This window comes from Oryx dammah, unplaced genomic scaffold (genome assembly GCF_014754425.2).
Source record: "Oryx dammah isolate SB20612 unplaced genomic scaffold, SCBI_Odam_1.1 HiC_scaffold_8, whole genome shotgun sequence".
In the NCBI taxonomy this organism is placed as follows: Eukaryota; Metazoa; Chordata; class Mammalia; order Artiodactyla; family Bovidae; genus Oryx; species Oryx dammah.
The window spans coordinates 51,567,973-51,595,229 of record NW_024070192.1 but is presented as its reverse complement, the minus strand read 5'-3'; the positions used below and the strand labels follow the sequence as shown (position 1 = coordinate 51,595,229).

The following is a 27,257-nucleotide window of genomic DNA, read 5'->3' as shown; positions in this document are numbered from 1 at the left end:
GACTTTCTGTTATGATTAACATTCAACATATTGTCATTTGTCTGGTATTTTTTGACTTTCTGGATTTTACTGTATTAATATCTGTGATAATTTTTATTTCTGTACCACTTGTTTCTTTTAAATTATAACCATGGTTCTTTACTCTTTCTTTCTGAAAAGGATTTAAAAATTGTGTGTATGTGTGTTAGTCGCTCAGTCACGTCTGACTCTTTGCGACCCCATGGACTGTAGCCCTCCAGGCTCTTCTGTCCATGGGATTCTCCAGGCGAGAATACTGGAGTGGGTTGCCATCTCCTTTTCCAATTTAAAAATTAGATTTTATTTTTGTAAGTCTTTTTTTTCCCCCTGTACTAAGGACTGAACCTGAGCCCTCTGCAGTGGAACTGTGGGGTCTTAACCACTGACCGCCAGGGAAATCCCTATAAATATTGAATACTGAGACTCCTTCCTGTCTTTTGAATGCTCAGAAGTACATTGTATGGATTCAAGAACATTTTGAAAGACTGCTTATGAATCAATAGTAGCAAGGTGCAAGTCACACTTCTCACACTTTTTTGAATATTATTTCCTTCAGGTTCTCCTTGTGAGGCAAAGATAACAGGAAGCAGAGTCAATGTTGGGGACACTGACTTTTCTTTGCAGATTCAACCCATGCATTTTCTATATTCAATCTGTACTTGTATCTTACTTGCCATTATAATTTGTAAACTCACTGAAAAGGAAATAACTGTTGATCTTTCAATACGAAGTAACCCTGAGCACATGGTTATTAATGGTAACATGCTTTAAATGGCCTTGGTTTTAAAATCAATAGCATTAAACAACATTTGAGCTTTTCACTTTTACTTTTTCTTATTCTTGGCTTGCAGGTTTTATTCTGAATCCTCTCATTGGGTGATTCTCACATGAGAATGAAATAATTTTATAATAGTTGACTTACAAACATTGGAAGAAAATATATTAGGCACCAAGATTTAGGTAATTCCATCTACCATTACAGTACAGTGGTTATTAGTATGGCTTTGAAACCCAGTCCTATTACCTCTGTGTTTTGTTATCTTGGGCAAATACGTGAGCCTTGATTTCCATATGTGAAAATTAGTGATAATTACTTTTATGGGTTTTTGTGAAGAATAAATGAAAAAATTTATATTATACGTTTGACTGCTAAGTGTTTAATAAATTCTGTCATTGGTCTGAAATGATTCTGCTCATTTTCTTAGAAAGTGACTATTTTCATAAAAAGATTTATTTCCTTATGGCTGCACTGGGTATTTGTTGCTGCAAGCGGGCTTTCTCTAGCTGCAGTGAGTGAGGGCTACGCTCCAGTTGCCGTGTGTGGGCTTCCCATGGCAATGGTTTCTCTTATTGTGGAGCATGGGCTCCAGGCTTTTGGGCTTTAGTGGTTGCAGCTCACAGGTTCTAGAACACAGGCTCAGTAGTTGTGGCACATGGGCCTAGCTGTCCCGAGGCGTGTGGGATCCTCCTGCATCAGTGATGGGACCTGTGTCCCCTCCACTGGCAGGCAGATTCTTCACCACTGAGTCACCAGGGAAACAAACTAAGATCATTCTGTCCTTTTTGAGATTGCACCCAAGTAAAGTAATGCTCAAAATTTTCCAAGCCAGGCTTCAGCAATACATGAACCATGAACTCCCTGATGTTCAAGCTGGTTTTAGAAAAGGCAGAGGAACCAGAGATCAAATTGCCAACATCCACTGGATCATGGAAAAAGCAAGAGAGTTCCAGAAAAACATCTATTTCTGCTTTATTGACTATGCCAAAGCCTCTGACTGTGTGGATCACAAGAAACTGTGGAAAATTCTTCAAGAGATGGGAATACCAGACCACCTAACCTGCCTCTTGAGAAATCTGTATGCAGGTCAGGAAGCAACAGTTAGAACTGGACATGAAACTACAGACTGGTTCCAAATAGGAAAAGGAGTACGTCAAGGCTGTATATTGTCACCCTGCTTATTTAACTCCTATGCAGAGTACATCATGAGAAACGCTGGACTGGAAGAAACACAAGCTGGAATCAAGATTTCTGGGAGAAATATCAATAACCTCAGATATGCAGATGATACCACCCTTATGGCAGAAAGTGAAGAGGAGCTAAAAAGCCTCTTGATGAAAGTGAAAGAGGAGAGCGAAAAAGTTGGCTTAAAGCTCAACATTCAGAAAACGAAGATCATGGCATCCAGTCCCATCACTTCATGGGAAATAGATGGGGAAACAGTGGAAACAGTGTCAGACGTTATTTTGGGGGGCTCCCAAATCACTGCAGATGGTGACTGCAGCCATGAAATTAAAAGATGCTTACTCCTTGGAAGAAAAGTCATGACCAACCTAGATAGCATATTCAAAAGCAGAGACATTACTTTGCCAACTAAGGTCCGTCTAGTCAAGGCTATGGTTTTTCCATTGGTCATGTATGGATGTGAGAGTTGGACTGTGAAGAAGGCTGAGCGCCGAAGAATTGATGCTTTTGAATTGTGATGTTGGAGAAGACTCTTGAGAGTCCCTTGGACTGCAAGGAGATCCAACCAGTCCATTCTGAAGGAGATCAGTCCTGGGTGTTCTTTGGAAGGAATGATGCTAAAGCTGAAACTCCAGTACTTTGGCCACCTCATGCGAAGAGTTGACTCATGGGAAAAGACTCTGATGCTGGGAGGGATTGGGGGCAGGAGGAGAAGGGGACGACCGAGGATGATATGGCTGGATGGCATCACTGACTCGATGGACGTGAGTTTGAGTGAACTCCGTGAGTTGGTGATGGACAGGGAGGCCTGGCGTGCTGCAATTCATAGGGTCGCAGAGTCAGGCAGAACTGAGCGACTGAAGTGAACTGAACTGAACTGCATTTCATACTCTTTTGTTGACTGTGAGTACTACTCCATTTCTTCTAAGGGATTCTTGTCTGCAGTAGTAGACATAATGGTCATCTGAATTAAATTTGCCCAATATGGGCGTGTCACCATAAGGAAGGCTGAGCACCGAAGAACTGATGCTTTAGAACTATGGTTCTACAGAAGACTCCTGAGAGTCCCTTGGACTGCAAGGAGATCAAACCAGTCAATCCTCAAGGAAATCAATCCTGAATATTCATTGGAAGAACTGATGCTGAAGCTGAAGTTCCAATCTTTGGCCACCTGATGTGAAGAGCTGACTCATTAGAAAAGATCCTGATCCTGGGAAAGACTGGAAGGCAGGAGAAGGGGACAACAGAGGATGAGATGGTTGGATGGCATCACTGACTTGATAGACATGAGTTTGAGCAAGCTTTGGGAGATGGTGAAGGACAGGGAAGCCTGGACTCCTGCAGTCCATGGGGGTCTCAAAGAGTCAGACACAACTGAGCAACTGAACAACACCATCACCAGGGAAGCCCCCAAAGTGACTTATCATGCCCTATACTCACCAATACCTTGCCAATACTACAAATGTATTTTTGCTTTTTTGTGGTTTCTCTGATTTGTGATAGTTTAAATTTCTAGCAGAATACAGGATGTTAGGAGATTCCTTTAATGGATAAGAGAAATCTGGGATGTCCTTCTACAGATTTATTTTTGTAGAACGCAGAAGATACAAAGTTATTAGAAAGTTGCTCTCACTCAAAATCTGATAAACTTGCATTTTAGGAGATGTTTATCAGTCCCATTTAAAAGGAGTTGGTATACATATATTCGTAATGAGTATAGCAAAATCTTAAGGTCCAATGACATCTTTTGAAGCCTAGTCAGATAGGAGAGTAGGGACTTCTAGTTAATGTAAAGTGATAATTTGAGTTGTCTTTGGCAGCAAGTACTGAACAGGAAGTACTAACAGCAGGAAGAGTTGGAAAGTCCAAGAAATAATCTTCTTGCATGGCTTTTGTTATGATTGACACTACTTACAAAATTGCAAGTTTCTACAACAGAAAGCCCTGCTTCACAAAGTACCTATGCTGAAAAATTCACCCCACCTCAATTGTTGTATATGTGTTTAACTTTTCAATTCTTGTGGTTTCCAAGGAATCAACAACCATTAAAATGAGCTTAGCGGACTTCCCTGTCAGTCCAGTGGTTAAGACCCCTTGATTACAGGGCAGGGGTCACCAGTTTCATTCCTGGTTGCTGAACTAAGATCACACAAGATGCCCGTGGTGCAGCAAAATAAATAAATAAATGCGATTAACTTCTCTAGAAATCTAATCATTCATCCAACCATCCAGCAAATTCAAAAAATATTAACAGCCCAATTTGAAACACTTTGCTGGGCCGAGTGTATCACAGTTTTCTAAAGTTGCTGCCCTGCGTCTAGCTGGGGGAAAGGAGAAGAAAATACGTATGTAAATATAACTTAACATGCAGGGTCCTATGAATGTTCACAGCGTCCCCAATGAACAGCGTGGGGAGCCTACTTTTTGACACTACACAAGAAGTTCGGGTGTGCCACTCATAACCCGTGTGCCTTTGCAGGACATTTCAGGACAAGCAATTGTGGCTCAGCTGGTAAAGAATCCGCCTGCAATGTGGGAGACCTCGGTTCAATCCCTGGGTTAGGAAGATTCCCCCAAAGAAGGGAACGGCTACCCAGTCCAGTATCCTGGCCTGGAGAATTCCATGGCCTGTATAGTCCCTGGGGTCGCAGAGTTGGACACCACTGACCGACTTTCACTGAAGGTGAGAATGTTGTGGAACGCCAAACGCTAGCAAAGATTTCAGCTCCTGACAAAGGGTCACATCGCGTTAGGCGTGTGAAGGTTGGATACGTCTGCAGCGACCACTGATTTTAAAAAAGGCGTCTCCCGGCCCTTTTGGGCACAAACGGAGACCCTGGACCGAGCCCTCCCGGACTTCGGGGCTGGCTTCGCGCGCGGACCTGCAGCGCACGCGGACAGCGGGCGGGAAACACCCGCCCGGGCGGGCGGGCTCGTAGCGCCACGTCATCGGGCGGCTCCCCCGCCCCTCGCCCGAGTCGCACGCGCGGAAGTAAACACCGCGACGTCATCAGGACGCGTCTTCGCCTCTCCCCGCCCATCTCCCCAGGACCGGTGGACGTGCTCACCTCCGCTCGGGGCCAGGTCTATGTCCCGGTTTCCCGCCGTCGCGGGCAGGGCGCCAAGGCGGCAGGAGGAAGGTGAGAGATCGCGAGACCTCCAGGAAGAGCGGCCTTCGGCAGGTTCCGTCGCGGATAGAGGTGCGGTCCGCGGGTCCCGCGGAGGCCAGCGGGAGTGGTAGCACGGGGCTTTGGGGGGATGGGGGGGGGATGAAAGTCCGCCTGAGACTGGCGGAGAAGAGGAGGCTGCAGGCTGCAGCCTTCCTGTCGCCCTCCCAGCCGGAGGCGAACTTTGCGTCCAGTGAGCCACTTTGGACTGGAGAGGGGTGGTCCCAGACCTAAGTTGGGCGAAAACCCTGCTGAGGGGCAAAAAAAGTGCACCCCAACGCCGGGACGCGTCCTGCTCTTAAATAGGCTCAGAAAACCTTTGTTCTCTACCCACCCGTTCCCCTCGCCCCACCCCTCCGCCCCACCGCCGGGCCGCCAGCCTGCCTTTGGGTACGGTATGAAGGGAGCCAGTTTCCATGGTTACCCACCACTTGGCCTTCTGGGATATCAGTCACTCTGAACGGGGACCTAACTTGAACCGTGAATCAGAAGCAAATACAGGTGGCTTTTCATTCAGCTGAGAGTTTTTCTGCCCTGTCCCAGTTTTGAGGTCTATTATTTAATAAAATTGGGTTTTGTGCTTCTGGATAGGTATACCTGCAAATACACTGCCTTTGTCAGATACTTTGAGTCATGCATTAAGAAATGCTCAAGTTGATCTCACTAAAAAGTTGCTCTGAGCTTAGGAACGCTCGCTCGCAAATGGGATGTAAGGGATTTCACCGAGAAGTCATGGGTTGATTCTTTCCAGCCCTAAAATTCTGTTGTCACTCTCTTTTTCAGTTTTGGGAAATTGAGATATCTTTACAGGCCTTTTAATTGCACATTACCCCTACCCCCGCCCTGTCGTTACAGAAGAGAAAGGATGCACGTCACAGGAGGGAGGAACTACTCCAACTTTTCCCATTCAGAAACAAAGAAAAAAGCTTATTCAAGCTGTGAGGGACAATTCATTCCTTATTGTTACTGGAAATACAGGAAGTGGTAAAACAACTCAACTCCCAAAGTATCTATATGAAGCAGGTAATTTTATTCTGGGATAATATTTGGAGCATTTAAAAAAATATCCTCTTAAAAGCTAATAGGACTTCTGTATTACATAAATGCCTATCATTTGTTTTACAGTCCGATTCTTCTCTTGGCACACTGTCCTTGTATATTTCGCTCTTTTTTGCAGTCTTATTTCAGATTCGGGAATGAGTTGAATGGCATTTTCAGTTACCATAAAAATTCCAAATAGAATTATAGGTAGATATTGATTCTCTGCTGTAGAGTAGGTTGTCTTGCAGTAGACTGTTGAACGTTGGGTATTGAAATGATTTTCAGGGGAGGGGATATATTGATATCTGTTGCTGACATTACTATTTCTGGATTCTTTTTCTAGAGTGATATCAGGTAACTGTTTATTCCTTGATTTTCGTAACACCAGGCCAGCCAACAAATTACCTTTACAGTGTCTTTCCTTTCAATATGGTAAAACTTTATATCATAAGGTTGGTATACAGCAAAATTGTGTTGGATATTATAAAAATTTCTTAGCTTACATATTAACTTACTCTGATAAATCAGGTCTTTTAAGATGCTATCTGTTGGGCTTCCCTGGTGGCTCAGTGGTAGAGAATCTGCCTGCCAATACAAGAGGCATGGGTTGGATCCCTGGTCTGGGAAGACCCCACATGCAGTGAAGCAACTAAGCCCATGCGCCACAGCTATTGAACCCTTGCTCTAGAGCCCAAGAGCTGCAACTCCTGAAGCCCTCTCAGCCTAGAGCTTGAAACGAGAAGCCCATATACCACAACCGGAGAGGAGTCCCTGTTGCTGAAACTAGAGAAAAGCCCATGCAGCAATGAAGACTCAGCACAACCAAAAATAAATAAATAAATTTTAAAGAAAGATTCTGTTAAGACATACCACTATTTTACATACTATTAGTAAAGAAAAACTAAGGATGGCGGAGCCTGGTGGGCTGCAGTCCATGGGGTTGCTGAGAGTCAGACACACGCATTGGAGAAGGAAATGGTGACCCACTCCAGTGTTCTTGCCTGGAGAATCCCAGGGACAGGGGAGCCTGGTGGGCTGCCGTCTATGGGGTCGCACAGAGTCAGACGCAACTGAAGTGACTTAGCAGCAGCAGCAGCAGTAAAGAAAAAAATACCATCAGTTATAAGATCCATTTCGCTTTCTGAGGTACTAAAATGGTAGAACCTATGAAAAGTGGTATGTTTAAACTTATGTGGAAAAAGTAAATCTATTTTAGGAAGTGTGTGTAATTTTATGTCTTCCTAGGGGTTAAAAATTCTTGGCTTACTCTTTAGAGTAAATCTTAAGACTGAAATTGGAAAAAAATCTAATTAAAATATGTGCATTTAAATGGTTGTTAATATGTATTCTTATGTATGTGAGAATAGTTATTATGTATATGTGTATGGTTATTCATATATACTTATTTTTAATTAATACTTAAAATTTCCATGGTGCAAATGTAAGACTATGTGTTGTTAATTTTGCAGAGTTTTCTTTTAGAAACTCTTGAACAGTTTGTATCGATTGACCAGAAACAGTTTAACTCTAATGGGAAGCAATGGTTAACATTTTTGTGTTTTTTACCTCTGCATTTGGTAGGGTTTTCACAACATGGTATGATTGGCGTGACCCAACCACGAAAAGTAGCTGCCATATCTGTTGCTCAGAGGGTTGCTGAAGAAATGAAATGCACATTGGGATCTAAAGTAGGATACCAAGTTCGTTTTGATGATTGCAGCTCCAAGGTACCAAAGTTCTGGTTGTATTTAGTTAAGTAGTGTAAAGTTATAGAAAGAGTGGGAAAAGTTATGGAAGATTTTGACTTCAAAAATTCCATTTGCATTTTAAAGAAACAAAGCCTCAAATTATAATTAATTTGTATTGCCCGTTATTAATGTCTTGGCCTGGGTGCCTTCCCTTTTCTCCTTTCTCAGTTAGTTTTGTGACAGTTATGTTGATTTTTTCATAGGATTCCCTTGTGTATTTTTACATTTGTGTTCTTTGAAAAGAAATTTTATTGTAGTAAAATATACATAAAATAAAGTGTACCATTTTTAGTACTTTCAGATCACATTTAGGTAAACAGTGCAGTGGCATTAAGTACATTCGTAGTGTTCTGTAACCGTTACCACTCTCTATATTTTCTGAACATTTTCACCATCCCAAACAACAGTGCTCTGTCTCCACATTCCCATAGCCCCTCCTCCAGTAGTCCCTGGTACCTTCTATTCTGCTTTACATCTCTGTGCATTCCTGTATACTTAAAACGTGGAATCATGCAATATTGTGTCCTTTGTGTGGCTTATTTCATCTAGCTAATGTTGTCAAGATTCATCCCTATTATATGGTTGGATTCTTGAAGTCAGTGGAAAACTGACAGTTAACAAACTTAGTGAGCAAATATTTGTTGAGCATCTTCTCTATTCATGGTAATAGTTCATAGCCACAATTTATATCCCTCAGGATTTCTGAATCCCAAACCAGATGCAAAATAATCCCTGACTTGCTTTTGGTCCCTAATAGGAATGGCTAGCAATAGTGGCACAGAATAACTCCCCCAAATACTGTCTTTGCATTCCTGGTGGTCACTGCTGGTTTTTTCCTTTTCTCCTTGCCCTGTTTTATGGATAGCTCTGTTGTTAACTCCCGTTCTCACCTTCTTTTAATGCTAGTCGGCTGATCCTATTTTTGTAATAGGAAAACAGTCACGGAGGAATAGCATGAGAAGAATGGTGCCACCTTCCTTTTTTTCCCTAAGTTCTCTACGATAGCAGCTGAGACAGGGGGACGAGTCCCATTTCATTATTGTTTCCCACAGCTTGCTCACCAGAGGTCACTGCGTTGTCTTAACCACTTTCCACAGACTTCATTGCATTTCCTTATTGTTGCTTTATCCCAGAACATTCCCCTTGGTTTTCCTGCCTATGTAGATCACAAGTTTCATAATTTACCATCTATGTTATTAAAATATATTATTAGACTATTTCATGTATTTTCTTATTTAATCAGATTGGTTGATGTCTATACATTTGAGGGGAAAATTTAATTTGTGAAATAGGAGTGCATTTCTGTGAATTTTATTTTTATGTGTATGTTAATATACTTTGCTGTTTGAACATTAGGAAACAGCAATCAAATACATGACTGATGGATGTTTACTGAAACATATTTTGGGAGATCCAAATCTTACCAAGTTCAGTGTCATTATTTTGGATGAAGCCCATGAGAGAACTCTAACTACAGTGAGTATTTAACTTTTTTGCTTATTTATTGGTTTTATTTCTTTGGGGGTAGCTTTGTACTGTACAGTGAATTGCCTTCCCTTCTGTACATTTTAATCGATTAAAATATGAATCCTTTGGTTAAGGAGAGCAAAATATTTAAAATAAGTTGGTTTTTATGTACATTTGTGACTTATTAGAAATTTACTTTTCTTTCAGGACATTTTATTTGGTTTATTGAAGAAGCTATTTCAGGAGAAGTCTCCTAACAGGAAGGAGCATTTAAAGGTCGTAGTGATGTCAGCAACAATGGAATTAGCCAAGCTCTCTGCATTCTTTGGAAATTGTCCAATATTTGATATACCTGGAAGGCTTTATCCAGTCAGAGAAAAATTCTGCAATTTGATTGGTCCACGAGATAGAGAAAATACTGCATACATTCAAGCGGTATTACTTGACATCCTTATTATGTCTTTTCTGTATCTGTGATTCTAGTTGACTGAGTAGTTTGGTAATTCATGTTTTCTCTAGTATTTTAATGGCAGCCTTCATAGGTCCTAGGACTTTTGAGAAGCAAATTAAATTTTTCTGTGGAACTGAGGGAGGTGGTGGTAGTGGTGGTGGGGACCTTATCTCCACTAGCATTTTATGCTTGTGTTTTTTGCTTTAGATTGTGAAAGTGACCATGGATATCCATTTGAATGAAATGGCTGGAGACATCTTGGTTTTTCTGACTGGTGAGCATTCAGTACCAGGTTTAAAATTTTTGCCCTTTATACGAGGGGAATGTGGCACCACACTACTGTGTACCTTTGTTGGAAAATCTAGGCTCTACTCATTTTATCCTAGCCTTTTATGGTTATCTGAGTAGTTTTAGATGTAAGATAATTCTGCACTGCCCTAAAAACCACAAGTCTCCTTAGTAAACATATGTAAAATACACTGACCTTTTAGTAGGAAGATACTAAATGGTAAAATATTAATATTTTTGTTACCATATACAGAGAAGGCAATGACACCCCAGTCCAGTACTCTTGCCTGGAAAATCCCATGGACAGAGGAGCCTGGTAGGCTGTGGTCCATGAGGTTGCTAAGAGTCGGACACGACTGAGCAACTTCACTTTCATGCATTGGAGAAGGAAATGGCAACCCACTCCAGAATTCTTGGCTGGAGAATCCCAGGGATGGGGGAGTCTGGCAGGCTGCTGTCTGTGGGGTCGCACAGAGTTGGACACAACTGAAGCGACTTAGCAGCAGCAGCAGCATAGGGCTGTTAACCACTAAACAGTCCTGGATCTTGATGACTAATTCATTATTTCAAAAGACATCCTACTGGCCACTTTCTTCTTTGAGTGGTGGGATGGTACTGTGTGGTAGCAGTGCATAGGGTGTGGAATCCGTGTCTCATAGGCATGCTTTTTTGATCAAAAATAGAATAGTTAAATCTCAGACTGGTGTGATTCTTCAAGTAGCAGCATTCTGCTAACAGATCTGAGTCATTTCATGGCTCACCTCCTACACTGCCTGTACTAATGTCAGAAGTGAGACATTGTAACAATCTCTTAGCCTTTTTAAGGAACTTAAGTATTTTTGACATCAAATGCAGTATCTCCTATGGTAATGATTAACTTTATTGAATCTTCCTCAAATACCATGTTAGCAAGATGAAAGACTTGATGACTGTAAATGTTTTTATTCCTTTAGAGATTTAAATTCCTTGGAAACTGGTATTTCTTGTATTTTTTATTTTATGTTGGGATTGGGTACAACTTGTGTTCATCTACTTTAGATCAAATGAGATATTTAAAATATGCAAAACTAACAAATCTAGAAGGGTTTTTCTTTTTCATTCTTAAATTAATTTTGCTTTTCAGTTGCTGACATTATTTTCTCCCCTCATTTCAGGTCAGTTTGAAATCGAAAAAAGTTGTGAGTTACTTTTTCAGATGGCAGAATCTGTTGATTATGATTATGATGTCCAAGATACCACTCTAGATGGCTTGTTAATATTACCCTGTTACGGATCTATGACAACAGGTAATTCCTCACTAGAACAGAAAATTTTATTTTTAAAGAACTTTATATTGAATAATCTATTGGATAATCACATGTTTACAGATACAGTATGCAGATAGTAAGTGTTTAGGTTAATGAATTTCACAAAGTGAACTCACCTTTGTAACCAACAGCCCAGATCAAGAAATAGTGTTTGGAGAACCATCCTTCATCCCTTGAGAGACATGACTTTTTTTTTTTTTTTTTTTAAGCCTTTTCACATTCACTTTTTCAAGACTTTGGTCATCTATCCCCCTTATTGTTGTTAAGAGAGGGCTGTGTCCTCTCCCAGCAATACAAAAATATTGTTATTAATTTTTTGAAATGAGGGCCACAATTCCTTGATAGTAGTACCATAAATCAAATCTAATTTGCCACTGCCACAGAATTTCTAGGAATCTTATATATCCAGACGTATCAGAGAGAGTGGATTGTTTTCTTTTTATGTAGCCAAGCATACTAGTCTACTTTTTAAGTATGATGTAGTTCTTTTTTAAGATCAGAGAGCAAATTCTAACTCTGATCATTCTATTTGTTCATAATAAATGTTACTGAATGAGGTTTAGAATTTGTTTTGTGTAACTATTGTATTATGGAATTTGACTTGTAATACAAAAGGGAAGTTAACCTGTAGTCTCCTATTTGGACTTTGACTGGGATTAGCATTTATGTAATGCAAAAAAGCAATTGAATGTTTTTATATTTTATGTGTAGTTTTGTTTTCATTGAGTAGGTGGTTCTTATCCGTATATTAACGAAAACAGTTCAGAAATGTATGTGTTGGTAAATAACCGTAGACATGCCGTTTTAGAAATTCCTTTTGTGATGATGGTATTGGGCCCTCACACTCAACATTGACATCTATTTTAGATTGTTACATCTTCAAGGGAATTTGTAGGGTCTTTGTTAGGTTTTAAGGTTCTCATTCATTTTGGAGATTTTATCTACTAATTCTTTTATAATTTACTTTGTAACTGATAAGGCAATTCAAAACCTGGTATAGTTGCTTTGTGTTAATTGTTAATACATACATACTTCTGTATAAAGTTCACTCTTTCCATCTTACTGCCACATTGAAAATAATTGTTCTTTATATGCCATTGCTTCTTGTTTATCTTCCTGAAATTGAGTTTTTATACTATTAAAGCTTGCTAGTGACCTGTTCCTCAAATCTCATGGCATTTTTCTATTAGTTTGTATTTTGATTTGGGGTTAATAATAAGTCTCCTTAAATGCTGTTGTGTAGGGTAGTTATTTGGTTCTTCTGACCACTATTTCCATAAGGCTGTTGCCTTACCACTCTCCCTGGCCTTTGTTCCCCTCTGAATATGACTGTTTTCTAAAGTTTCTTCCTTAGCTTGCTATTTTCTTAGAATTCTCTGTGTTGGAGAGGTTGGCTTCTAGGGTTCACCTGTCACTTCTTTGTGATGACTCCTGAAAGCTGTCTGTAGTTCAGTCTCCGGCACTCTAGGCCTCCTGGGTCTCATGGGGCTTTCTGGTGTGTTCATCATCTCCTAGATCATACAGCCCAAGCATGTGGCAACTTCTACAGGTTTTCTTTTGCCTTTATCTTCTCCAGAGCCTTTGTTTTTCTTCTTTTTTCCCCTCATTGTCATTAGAATTGGGATCCTCAGTTGCTTTCCTGGGTTGTTAACATATCCAGCTAATTGATTTTCCCTGATTTAATTTGCCATCCTACCTGCTGTGGTAAATATAATCTTCCAAAAGCACAGCTCTGATTGTGTCAGTCTCTTATTCAGTACCTCCAGTCATTTCCTATTGTCAACTGAATTAAAATGCCAGCTTAATAACTTGGCATTCATTTTCCTTCCAATATGACTTTAGCCAGCTTTCAGCCTTAAATCCCAGTGTGTGTGATTTTCTTTGTTGGTGTATATCAGTTCACTTCAGTTGCTCAGTCGTGTCTGACTCTTTGAGGCCCCATGGACTGCAGCATGCCAGGCTTCCCTGGCTTCACCAACTTCCAGAGTTTTCTCAGACTCATGTCCATCGTGTCGGTGATGCCATCCAACCATCTCATGCCCTGTTGTCCCCTTCACCTCCTGCCTTCAATCTTCCCCAGCATCAGGGTCTTTTCCAGTGAGTCATTTCTTCCCATCAGGTGGCCAAAGTATTGGAGCTTCAGCATCAGTCCTTCCAATGAACATTCAAGAATGATTTCCTTTAGAAAACCAGTGACTGGTTGGATCTCCTTGCAGTCCAAGGGACTCTCAAGAGTCTTCTCCAATACCACAGTTCAAAAGCATCAATTCTTCAGCGCTCAGCTTTCTTTATAGTCCAGCTCTCATATCCATACATGACTACAGGAAAAACCATAGCTTTGACTAGACAGACCTTTGTTGGTAATATCTCTGCTTTTTAATATGCTGTCTAGGTTGGTCATAGCCTTTCTTCCAAGGAGCAAGCGTCTTTTAATTTCATGGCTGCAGTCACCATCTGCAGTGATTTTGGAGCCCCCCAAAATAAAGTCTCTGTTTGCATTGTTTCCCCATCTATTTGCCATGAAGTGATGGGACCACATGCCATGATCTTAGTTTTCTGAATGTTGAGTTTTAAGCCAACTTTTTCACTCTCTTCTTTAACTTTCATCAAGAGGCTCTTTAGTTCTTCTTTGCTCTCTGCCATAAGGGTGATGTCATCTGCATATCTGAGGTTATTGATATTTCTCCTGGCAATCTTGATGTTTGTAGGTAAATGGTAAGGATGTGAAATTGGGTTTGAGTAGAGCCATTACTGAAGCATTTTGTTTATTTATTTTAGTTCCCCTTCTGGTTCCAAGGGCACTATAAGGTGAGCTACTGGTGATCCATAATGGTCATAACCATATTTATTGTAGCAGTTTATGACAGTGCAAAGAGGCATTCAGATGGAGCCAATGAGGTACTGAGTAATGGATGAGATGGAGTTTGATGAAGTAGAGAGACAGTAGCAGGTTCCTGGGATCTAAGGCTTTCTTTATAAGCCTGGTAAATACAATATAGCACTTAGTTTCTTTGTTATTGCTACTTTGGGTTGTGGGGAGAGACCTTAATACAGTGTTGTTTCTTTTATTTCCTATTAGCTTGAGGAACAGAAAGTTTGCATTTGGGAGTGAGGAGAGGGAAGAAGGGTTTCTTGCCTATAGCCTGGAGTGAGGGGGTTTGGCAGGTTTAGTGATGGGGTAGACATTATGAGGTGGATATTTTATATTTGCTCTTAACTTCTGAGCTAGCTGCGAGTGTGGCTGTTTTAAAGAGACATCTTTAAATATCTCCCTGCTTGACATAAAAAAATTCTCATCTGTCAACTGTGAAGAGGTGCTGAGGTGTTGCTGCTACTACCAGGTCATAGGACCCTGCTCACCAGGCTGAACTCTCCCTGGTCCCCACCCCTTGTGATGTTCACTCAGGCTCAGAATGGAAGAGCTATTTTTTATTTCTTTTCCTCTGGCAGCATTTTTGTGGTTCTGTGTTTGCTCCTCCCTGAACTTGAACTCCTCCTTCCCTTTTATTCTCCCCCCTCACTGTTTGAAATTCTGCTATTTTGTGTCACAAGTGCAACCAACTCCATAAAAACCCTTCCTGCTTTCCCTCCTCACTGGCTTTTATCTCTTCTTTGTTTGAACCTCACTGTGCTTTACTGCATTTAACACATTTAACTTGTGTTACAGTTATTTCATCTCCTCTATGAGGTTGTGAACTTCCTGAGGACAAGTTCTGTGTGTTGAAAAAGTCCTAACTAAATGTGTGTTAAATTGAGTTGCAGGTTTTTCACTTTCTGATTGATATTGTTATATTAATGTCTTATACCAAACTCAAGAATAAGAATCTTATTCTTGTTGCTCTCAAACCTTTTTTCTCTTCTTACTTCCTCCTTTTTGTTCAGGTCTTACATTCCTTTATGTTTGTTGTGCATTTAGGGAAAGCTAAACCCCTATAAAAATTTATGAACTGAAATATACTTGTTGCTTCATAAGTGACAATTAATTGCATTGAGTTAGGCATTTTTACTACTGAAGTAATTCTCTAATTCAGTGCAGAAGCCTTTTTTGGAGGGTGGGAATCCTAGATTTTTTTTTAAGTAATAAAAGCCATGGCTGTTTTTCTTAAAAAATGCACATATACCCATATATATATATATACATATATATATATGAATATATATGCATAATCAGATTTCTTTATTTTACAGATAGAGGCTAAGTGGTGTTCCTGAGGTCACATGGTGAATCTACATTTGGTTGCTGGTTATTTATTCAGTAGTGGGGACTTCCCTGGTGGCTCAGACGGTAAAGTGTCCGTCTACAGTGTGAGAGACCTGGGTTCGATCCCTGAGTTGGGAAGATTCCCTGGAGAAGGAAATGGCAACCCACTCCAGTACTTTTGCCTTGAAAATCCCATGGACGGAGGAGCTTGGTGCAGGCTACTATCCATGGGGTTGCAAAGAGGCAGGCACAAGTGAGCGACTTCACTTTCACTTTCTTTCTGTTCAGTGGTGGAGGGTCTAACAGTACATGTGTTTCCACAATAGATGAAGAAAAGGAGAGGAGTTTTACCTTGGGTGGTGCACAGCGTTTTAAAAGGGGAGAAACTGGAGAAGGAAATGGCAACCCACTCCAGTATTCTTGCCTGGAGAATCCTGTAGACAGAGGAGCCTGGCAGGCTACAGTCCATGGGGTCACAAGAGTTGGACACGACTTAGTGCACTGTCTTACCCCAGAGATCCTGCCACATATACCACAAAAACCAAACATCCCCCAATGACCTTGGCCCCACTGTTCCAATCACTCCCAGGTGGGAATTCAGGCACATGTCCACAGAGGTCACAGACAACATACATACGGTTCTGTTATGTCCCATATATTACCCTTTCATGTCCCAAGGAAGACATTTTCTCTTAGAGATTTTCATTTAGTGTATCTTTAAAAAATCTTGTGTTAAACTTGCCTCCATCTTTTTCTTGGGTAAGGACAACCCAAAAATGGCCCTTTTGTGTCTGTGATGTTGCCATTCACAGCTTTTCTTGATAGGCCTAGTACAATCTTGAGAACAGGGTTGCTGTATGCTGAATGTCAGACGGTAGCTCTTAGCTTTGCCTATCTTAGGTAGTTATGCTGTGCATTTTTTATTGGTGTACCATGTTTGATTTGTCCCTAATACCTTTGAAGTTTTTCTGAGAAATGAAATAATGCAACATGAACTTATTAAAATACATTTTAAGCCTTTTAAAAAAAAAAAAAAATAAAAAAAATAAAAGGGGAGAAACTGCTCGTTTAGATTATTGCATACATCCCAAAATAGTTTTTTCTCTTCTGCTTACAAAACAAAGATACTAATTTCAATATGTGTCAAGTACCAAGTGTCTAGGATAGTTTCCTTAAATGTTAAGATTAAAGATGTGGGGGGTGGGACCTCCCTGGTGGCGGAGTGGGTAAGAATCTGCCTGCCAAGGCAGGAGACACGGGTTCGATCCCTGGTCCTGGAAGATCCCACATGCTGCAGAGCAGCTAAGCCGGTACTCCACAAATCCTGGGTCTTCGTTCTAGAGCCTGTGCTCTGCAACCAGAGAAGCCCCTGCTGGCTGCAACTAGAGAAAGCCCTTGAAAAGCAACCCAGCACAGCAAAAAAAAAAAAGATGTGGGGGAATAAGGCTAGTGAGTTTCACATAAAGGCTTTTAGTCTATGTATTTTCTCTCCAAATGAAAAATTTTATCTTATCTTAGAAAGAAATACATACTTTTTTAAAACAATAAAATCATCAAAGTAAGAAAAATAATTAAACTTAGATACCACCAACATGATTAAGTGATAATCACTGTTAATATTTTTAGGTATATTGTTCTGACTTTTTTATTTATACATTTAGATATGTTTTATTGTTTAGATAAAAAAAAAAGGGTTGATTTTACATATGATCCTTTGTTTTTCTTTTCTGCCCTTTGTAGAAGTTTTAAAAGTACAGAAAAGTACCAAAAAATGCCTTTTCCACTATGCAGAATTAACCTAGATGGTGTCTCTCTTTAAAGAAAAATTACTCAATTGAGGGAAAATGATACAGTTTCATTATAATGAATTCAAGCAGTGTACAAAATCACAAAGGTAAACTTAAAGAAATCACCTCAAACTCCATCCAGAAATAACCATCTTTAACATTAGAAAAAAACATTATTCAGATCTCTGTGTATGTGTGTGTGTACGTGTGTACATATAGAAGGATAAGTAGGTAGGCTGCAAGAAATACTTTTTCAAGAGTGAGATTATACTATTAGTTGCTTTTTTTAGAAAGTAATTTTACTTGAATTTACTTGAAGGAATTGTTAACTTTTAACTTCAAGTAAATCTTTACCATGAGATAATATTTTATAATAAAGATTGCTCTAAGTTTAAAAAAATGAAAATATTAAGCTGAAGTTAATATCTTCCTTCTAGACTATATTTGGTGCTTACTTTGGCAGCACATATGCTAAAATTAGACAATATTTGATTGGAGATCTTATCTATTGCCTGATTTGAAAGATGAAGAGTTAAGTACTTATATTCTTCTATATCCTCCCCTTCTGATTTTTGTCAGTTATTTTTACATTGTTCAGATGTTCAGTGTTTATCATCAATCCTTTTACCATAATTTTTCCATTCCTAAACTACTTTCGATTAATTTTAGATTGGGTAGATTTTAACCTTTTTTTTTTTTCTTTTTTTTAATAGAAGGGATCCTGGGTATTTTTGGTTTTTTTTTGTAGTTCTTTTGTTTAAGAAAGTCAGGCTTTTGCCTTTATACTTGAGCTACATCTTGGCTGGGTTTTATGTTCTTGGGTTACACTTTTTTTTCCTTAGAACTTGGTAAACGTCCAGTTGTCTTCTGGCATTGAGTGTTGCTGCGGAGAAGTCTGAGGCCAACCTGATTTTTTTTCCCCACCTTGTAAGTGATTTGTTTTATCTGTGATTGCTTGAAGTTTCCTATTTTTATCCTTTAAGTTCAATAGTTTCATGTAGAATATTTTTTGGTGTTGAGTGTTTTATAGTAAAAACTTCCTGGAATTTTTTGTGCTTTTTAAAAAAAGTCAACTTTATTGAAGTATACTTTTCATACAATAAACTCTGCCTGTTTTAAGTATACAGTTTCATGAGTTTTGAGAAGTGTACGTATCTGTGTAGGGGCTTCCTAGGTGGCTCAGTGGTAAAGAATCCACCTGCCAATGCGAAACATGCAGGAGACGTGGGTTCAACCCCTGGGTCAGGAAGATGCCCTGGACTAGAAAATGGCAACCCACCCCAGTACTTCTGCCTGGAAAATCCCATGGACAGAGGAGTGTGGTGACTGCAGCCGATGGGGTTGCAAAGAGTCAGACACGACTTAGCAGTGGAGTACGCACGCACACGTATGTGTGTGACTACCACCACACACGATAAATTGGTTGCTCTTTTGATATGCAATTTTAATTATTATGTTGGATTGCCTCTCTTCCATATATTTTAGCTCCCTTCCAGTTACTTTATCTTTTCAGCTACATTTATCTCAAGCCTTTTCTCTGTGTCAGAAGTTTGATTTTCAGCTGTGTTAGTGAGGATTCTCAAGATATTTTTGATGCACCAAAAAATGACTTCCAGTGGGGGCAGAGTTTGAGCTGAACTGTTTTGTACTACTTTTATTTTGTTCCAGAATCATTTTTTCCCCCTTTGATTAACAGTTTCTGTTTATAGCTCTGTGTCCCTTTTATACACATTGTCTCTCTCTTTCTCTTATCTCTCACACACACACACACACACACACATTCTCTTTCAAACATGTTTCTGCTTTAGGAACAATTTGAAACAAATTTTATGAGGATGTTTCAGTTGGCCTTAACATATAATATGGAACATACATGTATTTTAGGTATGTTAAAAGTGTTAAGTGGTCTAGCCTCAATGTCTTTATTTCTTGGTAGATTTTGGAACATCTTTCTGCCTTTTTGCCAATCCTCCCTGCTTGCCTGTTAATTTACATCCTGGTACCTTATTAGGTGGGCTTACCTGGTGGCTCAGTGGTAAATAGGCTGGTGGAGGAGACATGGTAAAGAGCCAGTGCAAGAGATGCAAGAAAGGCAGGTTTGATCCCTGGGTCGGGAAGATCTCCTGGAGGAGGGCATGGCAACCCACTCCAGTATTCTTACCTGGAAAATAACCATGGACAGAAGAGTCTGGTGGGTTGCAGTCCATGGGGTCACACAGAGTCAGACACAACTGAGGAACTAAGCTTGCACGCAGTGAAAGTATTGTTTCCCCTTTTCTTTGTGGAAACTGAGAATGTGCTTTAGGATATACGTATTTAACTTTCCCCCCGAACCTTTACAAAGAGACATAGAATTGGCATATGTTCATACTTGGGGAATATGGTGTTAAAGTATATGGGTGAAATGTAAATGTGGAACAAATGTGAGTCTTGTCAAAATAGCAGGTTAAGAACTTTTTAATTGACTAGTGAACAGTGATAAACTGAAATCTTGCTTGAATTGAGGATGAAAATTAGGTACTTTTAGAAATGAATTAATTGAAAAACAGAGTTGATCATAAATATGTTCAGAATGGACGTTTCTAATTTATGTAAACTTTCACGGTAATGGGGAATTTTAAAAGTAGAAGGAGCTCTATTTATACCATGCATTTTAACATTTATCAATTCATTGAACTTTATTGAGCACTTTCTATGGTCCAGGAATTTTAGGTACTCGGGTGGGAGGGGAGTGGTATGTCTTGAATAAGAAAAAGTCCTTGTTCTTACAGAGCTACATTGTAGTAGAATAGATAGACAGCAGATAAATGTGTAAACATATAATGTGAGATACCGGGTAGTGTATGACTCATTTGAACTATCTGGAAGAAATGAGCTACCTAAATCTAAGAAACACCTAAAAAATAATTTTTATCACTTATGTGTGAGTTGCCTTTCTAGCACTTTTTTTTACTTAAGTTAATTTCAGGATGATGAAGAAGAGCAGTAATAGTTGACTTGGTTTTAAACTTGCCTGTCTATATGTGAATCTTGGGCAAGCCACTTGACCTCTCTGGGCTTTAGTTTTCTCATCTATAAAATGAGATGGTTGGCCTAGTACATGATTTTAAAACTGTGCTTGTCTGTGTCATTCCTTTTCGCCTTTGTGAGAGTTCAGCTTTGGTCTGTTTTATATATTGGGAATACCTGGATCTTTGTAAGATTTTATTTGGAAACATGTTTTGTACTTTATTTAAAAATAGGTTTGGTTAAGATTTCCTTGGCTGCTGAGGAGAGAACTTGAGGTTGCTCAAGTCGAAAAATTTTTCTAAATAAATGTGGGGATATCTTGTGGAAATCAGATGCAACCACGCGTTTAAATTTTTTTTTCTTTTTACAGTATATGTGTATACTTACTGTTCAGTATAAATATATATGTTGAAATATATATATACAGATACAAATACAAATTTATATAGACAAATATAAGTACATATGCTGATAATTTCTTTTCATATGCCAGTAGATTGACTGTGTACTCCCTGGAATGACCACTCCTAATTTTTGGAGATCCCTGAAATAGACAGTCTACCCAAATCTCTTGCTTGATCCCTTGAGCTTTAGTGACCTTTTCCTTTATCCCACCATGACCACATGAAAACCTAGCATTGTAGACTTTGTCAGTATCATCATTTCTGATCTCAGTTTTAGACATCTTTCTGATGATTACTTCCTGTTTCTGCCAATTCACTCTTCGAATTTAACAATTTTCAGAATGCATCAAGACTTTTAACAGTTTTTACTTTTCTCCTTTTACCTATGCTGTTATCATTTCCTTGCAAACAGTAACTCTCCTATTCTGTTCTCTGCTTAACCAGGCGGATGGGCAAGTCTGGCCAAATCCGTCTTTATACTTGTTTTATACCGTGTCTCTTAAGGCTTGGAGATTGCCAGGCACCCAGAAATACTCTGTTGTGAACTGTTACAGATGAGTCATTCTTTCCTTTCTTTAGACTAGCTTTCCTCCATATATATTTAGTCACTTCCCTATGGTTCACAAGTTAATTTTTCCTCTTTGCAAGAGACTGTCCTAATCAAATTGAGCATCTCTTGGACCTTGCTGCTGCTGCTGCTGCTGTTGCTAAGTCGCTTCAGTCGTGTCTGACTCTATGCGACCCCATAGATGGCAGCCTACCAGGCTCCTCTGTCCATGGGATTTTCCAGGCAAGAGTACTAGAGTGGGGTGCCATTGCCTTCTCCACTTGGACCTTATTCCAAGAGATTCAAAGGAGAATGAAACCTGGTCCAGTTGGAGAGAGGTTTACCATTGGCACCATAAACTATGGCCAGAGGAGCAAAGTTACTCTAAGCATTGCTGCTGGGGCCCACCCTTCAGAATGTGTGGGTAGTGAAAATCAGGATGGTGTTACTTGTTGAGAAATGGAGTCATCTGAAAAAGAAGGAAATGACAACCCACTCCAGTATTCTTGCCTGGAGAATCCCAGGGACGGGGGACTCTGGTGGGCTGCCGTCTATGGGGTCACATAGAGTTGGACATGACTGAAGCGACTTAGCAGCAGCAGCAGCATCTGAAAAAGTAAAATCTGATTAACCTTAATCAGTCTTTAAAGCATAGAAAGGTTCTTAATCTGTAGTGCATGGATGATATAGCATCCTGATACTGTTAGAAAATTTTTGTGTATGTGTACATATGTGACTTTTAATGGAGACGAGGCCCATAGTTTTTAAAGTCTCGAAGGGAGCTATGACCTACATAAAGGACTGCTTGCTGTAGGACTTATTTTAGCAATAATAATCTGGTTCCATGGATCTAGATATCTTAATAGTAAAAGATGAGTAAAAAAGTAGTTCTTGCTATTGTATTTTTAATTCAACATAATTGAAGAGGTGAAGAAAACAACTTCTAATGGAAAGAAATGAGTTTTCAGAACTTGAGTTTGACACATGCATGTTGTGAATTATTCTTTTCTTTTCGTATATATTTTAGATCAACAGAGAAGAATATTTTTGCCACCACCACCTGGAATTAGAAAATGTGTCATATCCACCAATATTTCTGCAACATCTTTGACAATAGATGGGATCAGGTATAACTTTTAAAATTTCTTTTAAAGCCAAGGAAGCCGCTTAGCTAATCAAAATATTCAGTTTGTGTCTCTGTGCCCGCCACCAGTTCCCCTCTCACCTCCTTAACTTGTAATCACCCACTGTTTTTTGTAATTATTGTTTGCTCTGAATAGGAAATGCAGTAGGAGGTGCATATAGCATGTCTGTTGATTTCTGTTGATACTTTTAAATACTTGTACTTGGCAACTTGTAGCTTTCTCTTCCCAAATGTAAGATTATGTGTAATGTTTCAAGGATTTCTTTAAGTGGGAGGCCACACCTGTTTTTCTGTGTTCCCATTACCAGTGGATACCTAAGATGATCTGATATTCCCTTTTGACCTGTCAGCTCCACTTCATAGAGTTAGCTTTGTAAATCCAAGTATTTATCTGGAGGTACTGTTTCTTGCTTTTCAGCTTTTTGTGAAATGGACTTTATATTTCAGTGTAATCAATGATGCCATCAAATTTTTGAGAAACTTTGTAGAGAAACACTTGGAAATTTTAAGTCTAGACTGATAGCTAAATGAGAAGTTCTTTTAGACCTTTGAGCCTCACTCCTTCTGGATGCTTATCTTTTACCCGGTATATTTTATGTCCTTAACTAAGTCTGTCTCTGCCACAGGATGACTGGACCTGCCCCAAAGGTTCTGTATGTTTCTTTTGGGCACAATGATCATCCAGATCTAAGAGGAAGTTTAATTTCCTCTGCTTCTCTCCTTAACTTTATTTTTTTTTAAAAAAAATATTTATGTTTATTTATTTATTGGCCCTGAGGCATGTGGAAGCTTAACTCCCTGCCAGGGATTGAACCCTCACCCCCTGCATTGGAAGGCGAGGTCTTAACCACTGGACCGGCAGGGAAGTCCCCTCTCCTTAACTTTAAAAATAATGGTTTCATTAAGGGCTTAGGTGAGCAATTCTCTTGAGTAAATTGATCTCTGTTTCCAGCCAAGGCAATGGTCATGAAATAGCGTCTTTCAGAATGTTCCCTTAGTGAATGATAGACTTCGTACTGTTCTTGACTTAGTTTTTTACCTGACTTGTTCTCCATTTAATTGGCTTAAAGTGGTGTTGTTAAAGAGTAAATGGAGTTAATTCTGAACCTGTTAGAATGATTTAGAGCTGATTTTCAAGTTTTTCGTTTGTTGTTGTTTAGTCATTAAATGCGTGTCTGACTCTTGCGACCCCATGGACTGTAGTTCATCAGGCTCCTGTGTCCGTGGGATTTTCCAGGTAAGAACACTGGAGTGAGTTGCTGGTTCCTTCTCCAGGGGATCGACCCCACCCAGGGCTGAACCTGTGTCTCCTGCATTGGCTGGTGGGTTCTTTACCACTGAGCCACGAGAGAAGCCCATATTTTCTATGGGACAACATCAGATTTACATTGAAAAGTGGATAATAAAGTAGTATTTATTCCATATACAGTGTTGTGCAACCATCACCTCTATCTCATCCTAAAACTTTTCATCACCCCCAAATAAAACTATATGCTTTAAGGAGTTGTTGCCCATATATGCCTCCACCCTAGCCCTTGGCAGCCACCACTTAATGAATATCCTATGTTGGGTATTTCATATAAATGGAGTCACAGCATGTGATCTTTTGTGCCTGGCTTCTTCTACTCAGCATGTTTTTTTGAGGTTCATCCGTGATGTAGCATGTATCAGTACTTCATGCTTTGCTATAGCTGAATGTATCTGTTATATGTGTAGACCATAATTTGTTCACCCTTTCATCTCTTAATGGTTAATGAACATTTATGCTGTTTCTACCTTTTGGCTCTTATAGTGCCCCTATAGTGCACTATGATTATAGGTCTGCAAGTATTTGTTGAGTGGGCTTCACAGGTGGCTCAGTGGTAAAGAATTTGCCTGCCAGTGCAGGAGACGTGGGTTTGATCGCGGGGTGGGGAAGATCTCCTGGAGGAGGAAATGGCAACCCACTCCAGTGTTCTTACTCGGGAAATCCCACGGACAGAGGAGCTTGGCGGGCTACAATCCACAGGGTCCCAAAGAGTGGGACATGCCTGAGCACACACGTGCAATATGTTGAGTACTTGTTTTCAGTTCTTCTGAGTGTATTCCTAGGAATGGAGAGTTTGAGTCAAGTTGTAATTCTACATATAATGTTCTGAGGACCCACTAAACCATTTTCCACATTGGCTGAACCATTTTACATTTCCAATAGCAGTGGAACCAATAGAGTTCCAGTTTCTTCACTTTCAGGTTTTACCCTTAACTGAAAAGTTGTTGTGTAGTTGTTAGTTTGATAGAAAAGTACCCAGAGTGGTTAAAAATGAGCAAGTCTTTCTGTATTTTCTAGAAACTTAACTTTTTTCCATGTTCCTTAGATACGTGGTGGACGGTGGCTTTGTGAAGCAGTTAAATCACAACCCCAGGTTAGGATTGGACATCCTAGAGGTGGTTCCAATTTCAAAGTAAGTCTCTGTGTTAAGCCTTTTTGTTCAAAGAGCAGCTCATTAGATAATTTCTAATTGCTTTGAGAAAGAAAATGAATTACTTAGAAAAAAATCACAGACCATTTTGGGGACTTTTTTGTTTTTTTTTTCCTAAAGGAGTGAGGCATTGCAGCGAAGTGGCCGAGCTGGCAGGACTTCCTCAGGAAAATGCTTTCGAATCTATAGTAAAGATTTTTGGAACCAATGTATGCCTGACCATGTGATCCCTGAGATTAAGAGAACTAGTTTGACATCTGTAGTTCTGACCTTAAAGTGCCTTGCCATACATGATGTAATAAGGTATGTAGACCAATTGAAAAAAAAGAAGAATTTGTTAGGGAGTCAGATTTTTTCCTCTGAAAAAGTTTTTTGAAGTATTTGACAGATATGGCCCTCCATTTCAAGGTTTAACTAAACCCAAATAAAAGGTTTCTTTGCCTTGCTTTACCGGGATTTGATCCCTTGCTCATATTTTAACCTTGACTTAATGGAGTGTTTCAGGCTGATGTTTATTTGGATCATTTAGTGACCACTGTTTATCTGTAATGAAAGGTATACAATGACCTTAATTCCACTTAGAAAGTGTTGTGTTTTATTTTGGAGGGCATTAGCATTTTTTATGTAGCCAGCATGGTACCAAGTACCATGAGAGGGGAATACTCAGTAGGTTTTACTTTCACTAAGCTTAAATTCTAATGGGGAAATGAGATTCAGACATGAAGCAAAGAATAGAGCAGCAGTTAAATTTTAGTTAAATGTTGAACTATATAGTTATCATAGGACAGAATATTGTGGGGCCTTGAAATTTTACCATTATAAAATTTATGGTAGAAGTAGTAGTGAAAGAAGAGTATTGTCTTTGTCTTAATTTTGTTTTTAATTGCCTGGGGATGTTAAAGTGTCAGGAACCTAGGGAGAAGATGACCATGCATTCTTTTCTTTTTTCATGCATTCTTTAAATTCATAATAAGGGAAATAGTTACTAGATACATCCAGATATGTTTTATATACTCTTGGAAAGCCATCTAAGATTTTTTTGATAGTTATTGTAACATCAGAGATTTTCTAGATGAGAATAAAAATCCTAGAAAGAAGAAAGCAGATATATAAAATTGTTTTCATAAATGATACCTATGAGAAAGACCATTTTAAAGAAATCTAATTGACCAAATAGATGAACTCAGATTGAAAGTATTTATAAAGGCTAACTGAGTAGCATATAACCAAGAATAAGTATATATTAGAAAAATAGAAACAATAATTACTCAATATCATCTGCACTGAATTATTTTTCCATCTTAAGTTTTAAGACTTAGAAAGTACTGAAAATTCTTAAAATGTTAGAGACCAAAAATAAAAAAAAGACTTCTTTCCCCACCCCTCTCTTTTTACTTCTAGTTTTATTGAGATATAATTGACATACAGCACTGTGTAAATTTAAGGTATACAGCATAATAAGATATATACATTGTGAAATGATTACTACAGTAAGTTTAGTGAACATCCATCATCTCATACAGATAAAATATTAAAGAAATAGAAAAAATATTTTTTTTCCTCATGATGAGAATTCTTTCATATATAACATACAGCAGTGCTAAGTATATTTACCATGTTCTATCTCCCTGCAACAGAGAACCAGAATTTGAAATAGATGGTATAGTATTCATAGGTAACAAAAGAAAATGGAGCTTTTGTTGTTACTGTGCTTCCCCATTCTCCTCCATCAAGGATTGATTTTAGGGACTTTCCTGGTGGGTAGCACAGTGGATAAGAATCTGCCTGCCAGTGCAGGGGACACAGGTTCAATCCCTGGGCTGGGAAGATTGCACATGTCATGGAGCAACTAAGCCGATGCGCCACAGCCGCTGAGCTGGCACACCCCAGGACCTGCGAGCCGCAAATACCGAACCTGTGGGCCACAACTGCTGAGTCTGTGAGCTGCAGCTACGGAAGCTTGCATGCCTAGAGCTTGTGCTGTACAACAAGAGAAGCCCCCGCGACGAGAAGCCCAAGCACGACAGCGAAGAGTAGCCCCTGCTTGCGGCAACTGAAGAAAGCCCGAGTGCAGCAACGAAGACCCAGGACAGCCAACGTAAACAAACAAATAAAAATTTTTAATAAAGAATGATTTTAAAACTGAAAAGAGAAGAACAAGTCTAGATAAGAAGGGCTGACGACTAGTATGGATTAGAAAATACTGAGAGAAACCCTAGCAACCATGGGTCATCTTGAGGCTTTAGACATTATTTC

At 39.4% G+C, this 27,257-nt stretch overlaps 1 protein-coding gene across 2 annotated transcripts in view; it reads left to right on the top strand.

Annotated features, from left to right (window-relative positions):
• Positions 1–5,004: 5,004 nt before the first annotated feature.
• Positions 5,005–27,257, top strand: part of DHX40 (DEAH-box helicase 40) — a 50,745-nt gene continuing 28,492 nt past the window's right edge. The window contains exons 1-10 of one of the 2 annotated variants that reach the window (XM_040244181.1): positions 5,005–5,121; positions 6,004–6,171; positions 7,771–7,916; positions 9,294–9,413; positions 9,612–9,839; positions 10,063–10,129; positions 11,298–11,429; positions 22,426–22,525; positions 24,897–24,983; positions 25,122–25,304. In XM_040244181.1, the coding sequence (XP_040100115.1) occupies positions 5,070–5,121; positions 6,004–6,171; positions 7,771–7,916; positions 9,294–9,413; positions 9,612–9,839; positions 10,063–10,129; positions 11,298–11,429; positions 22,426–22,525; positions 24,897–24,983; positions 25,122–25,304 (1,283 nt within the window). In that variant the 5' untranslated portion in view covers positions 5,005–5,069. Of the gene's footprint in view, positions 5,182–6,003; positions 6,172–7,770; positions 7,917–9,293; positions 9,414–9,611; positions 9,840–10,062; positions 10,130–11,297; positions 11,430–22,425; positions 22,526–24,896; positions 24,984–25,121; positions 25,305–27,257 lie in introns of both variants that reach the window. The other variant, XM_040244180.1, reaches the window with a different exon arrangement.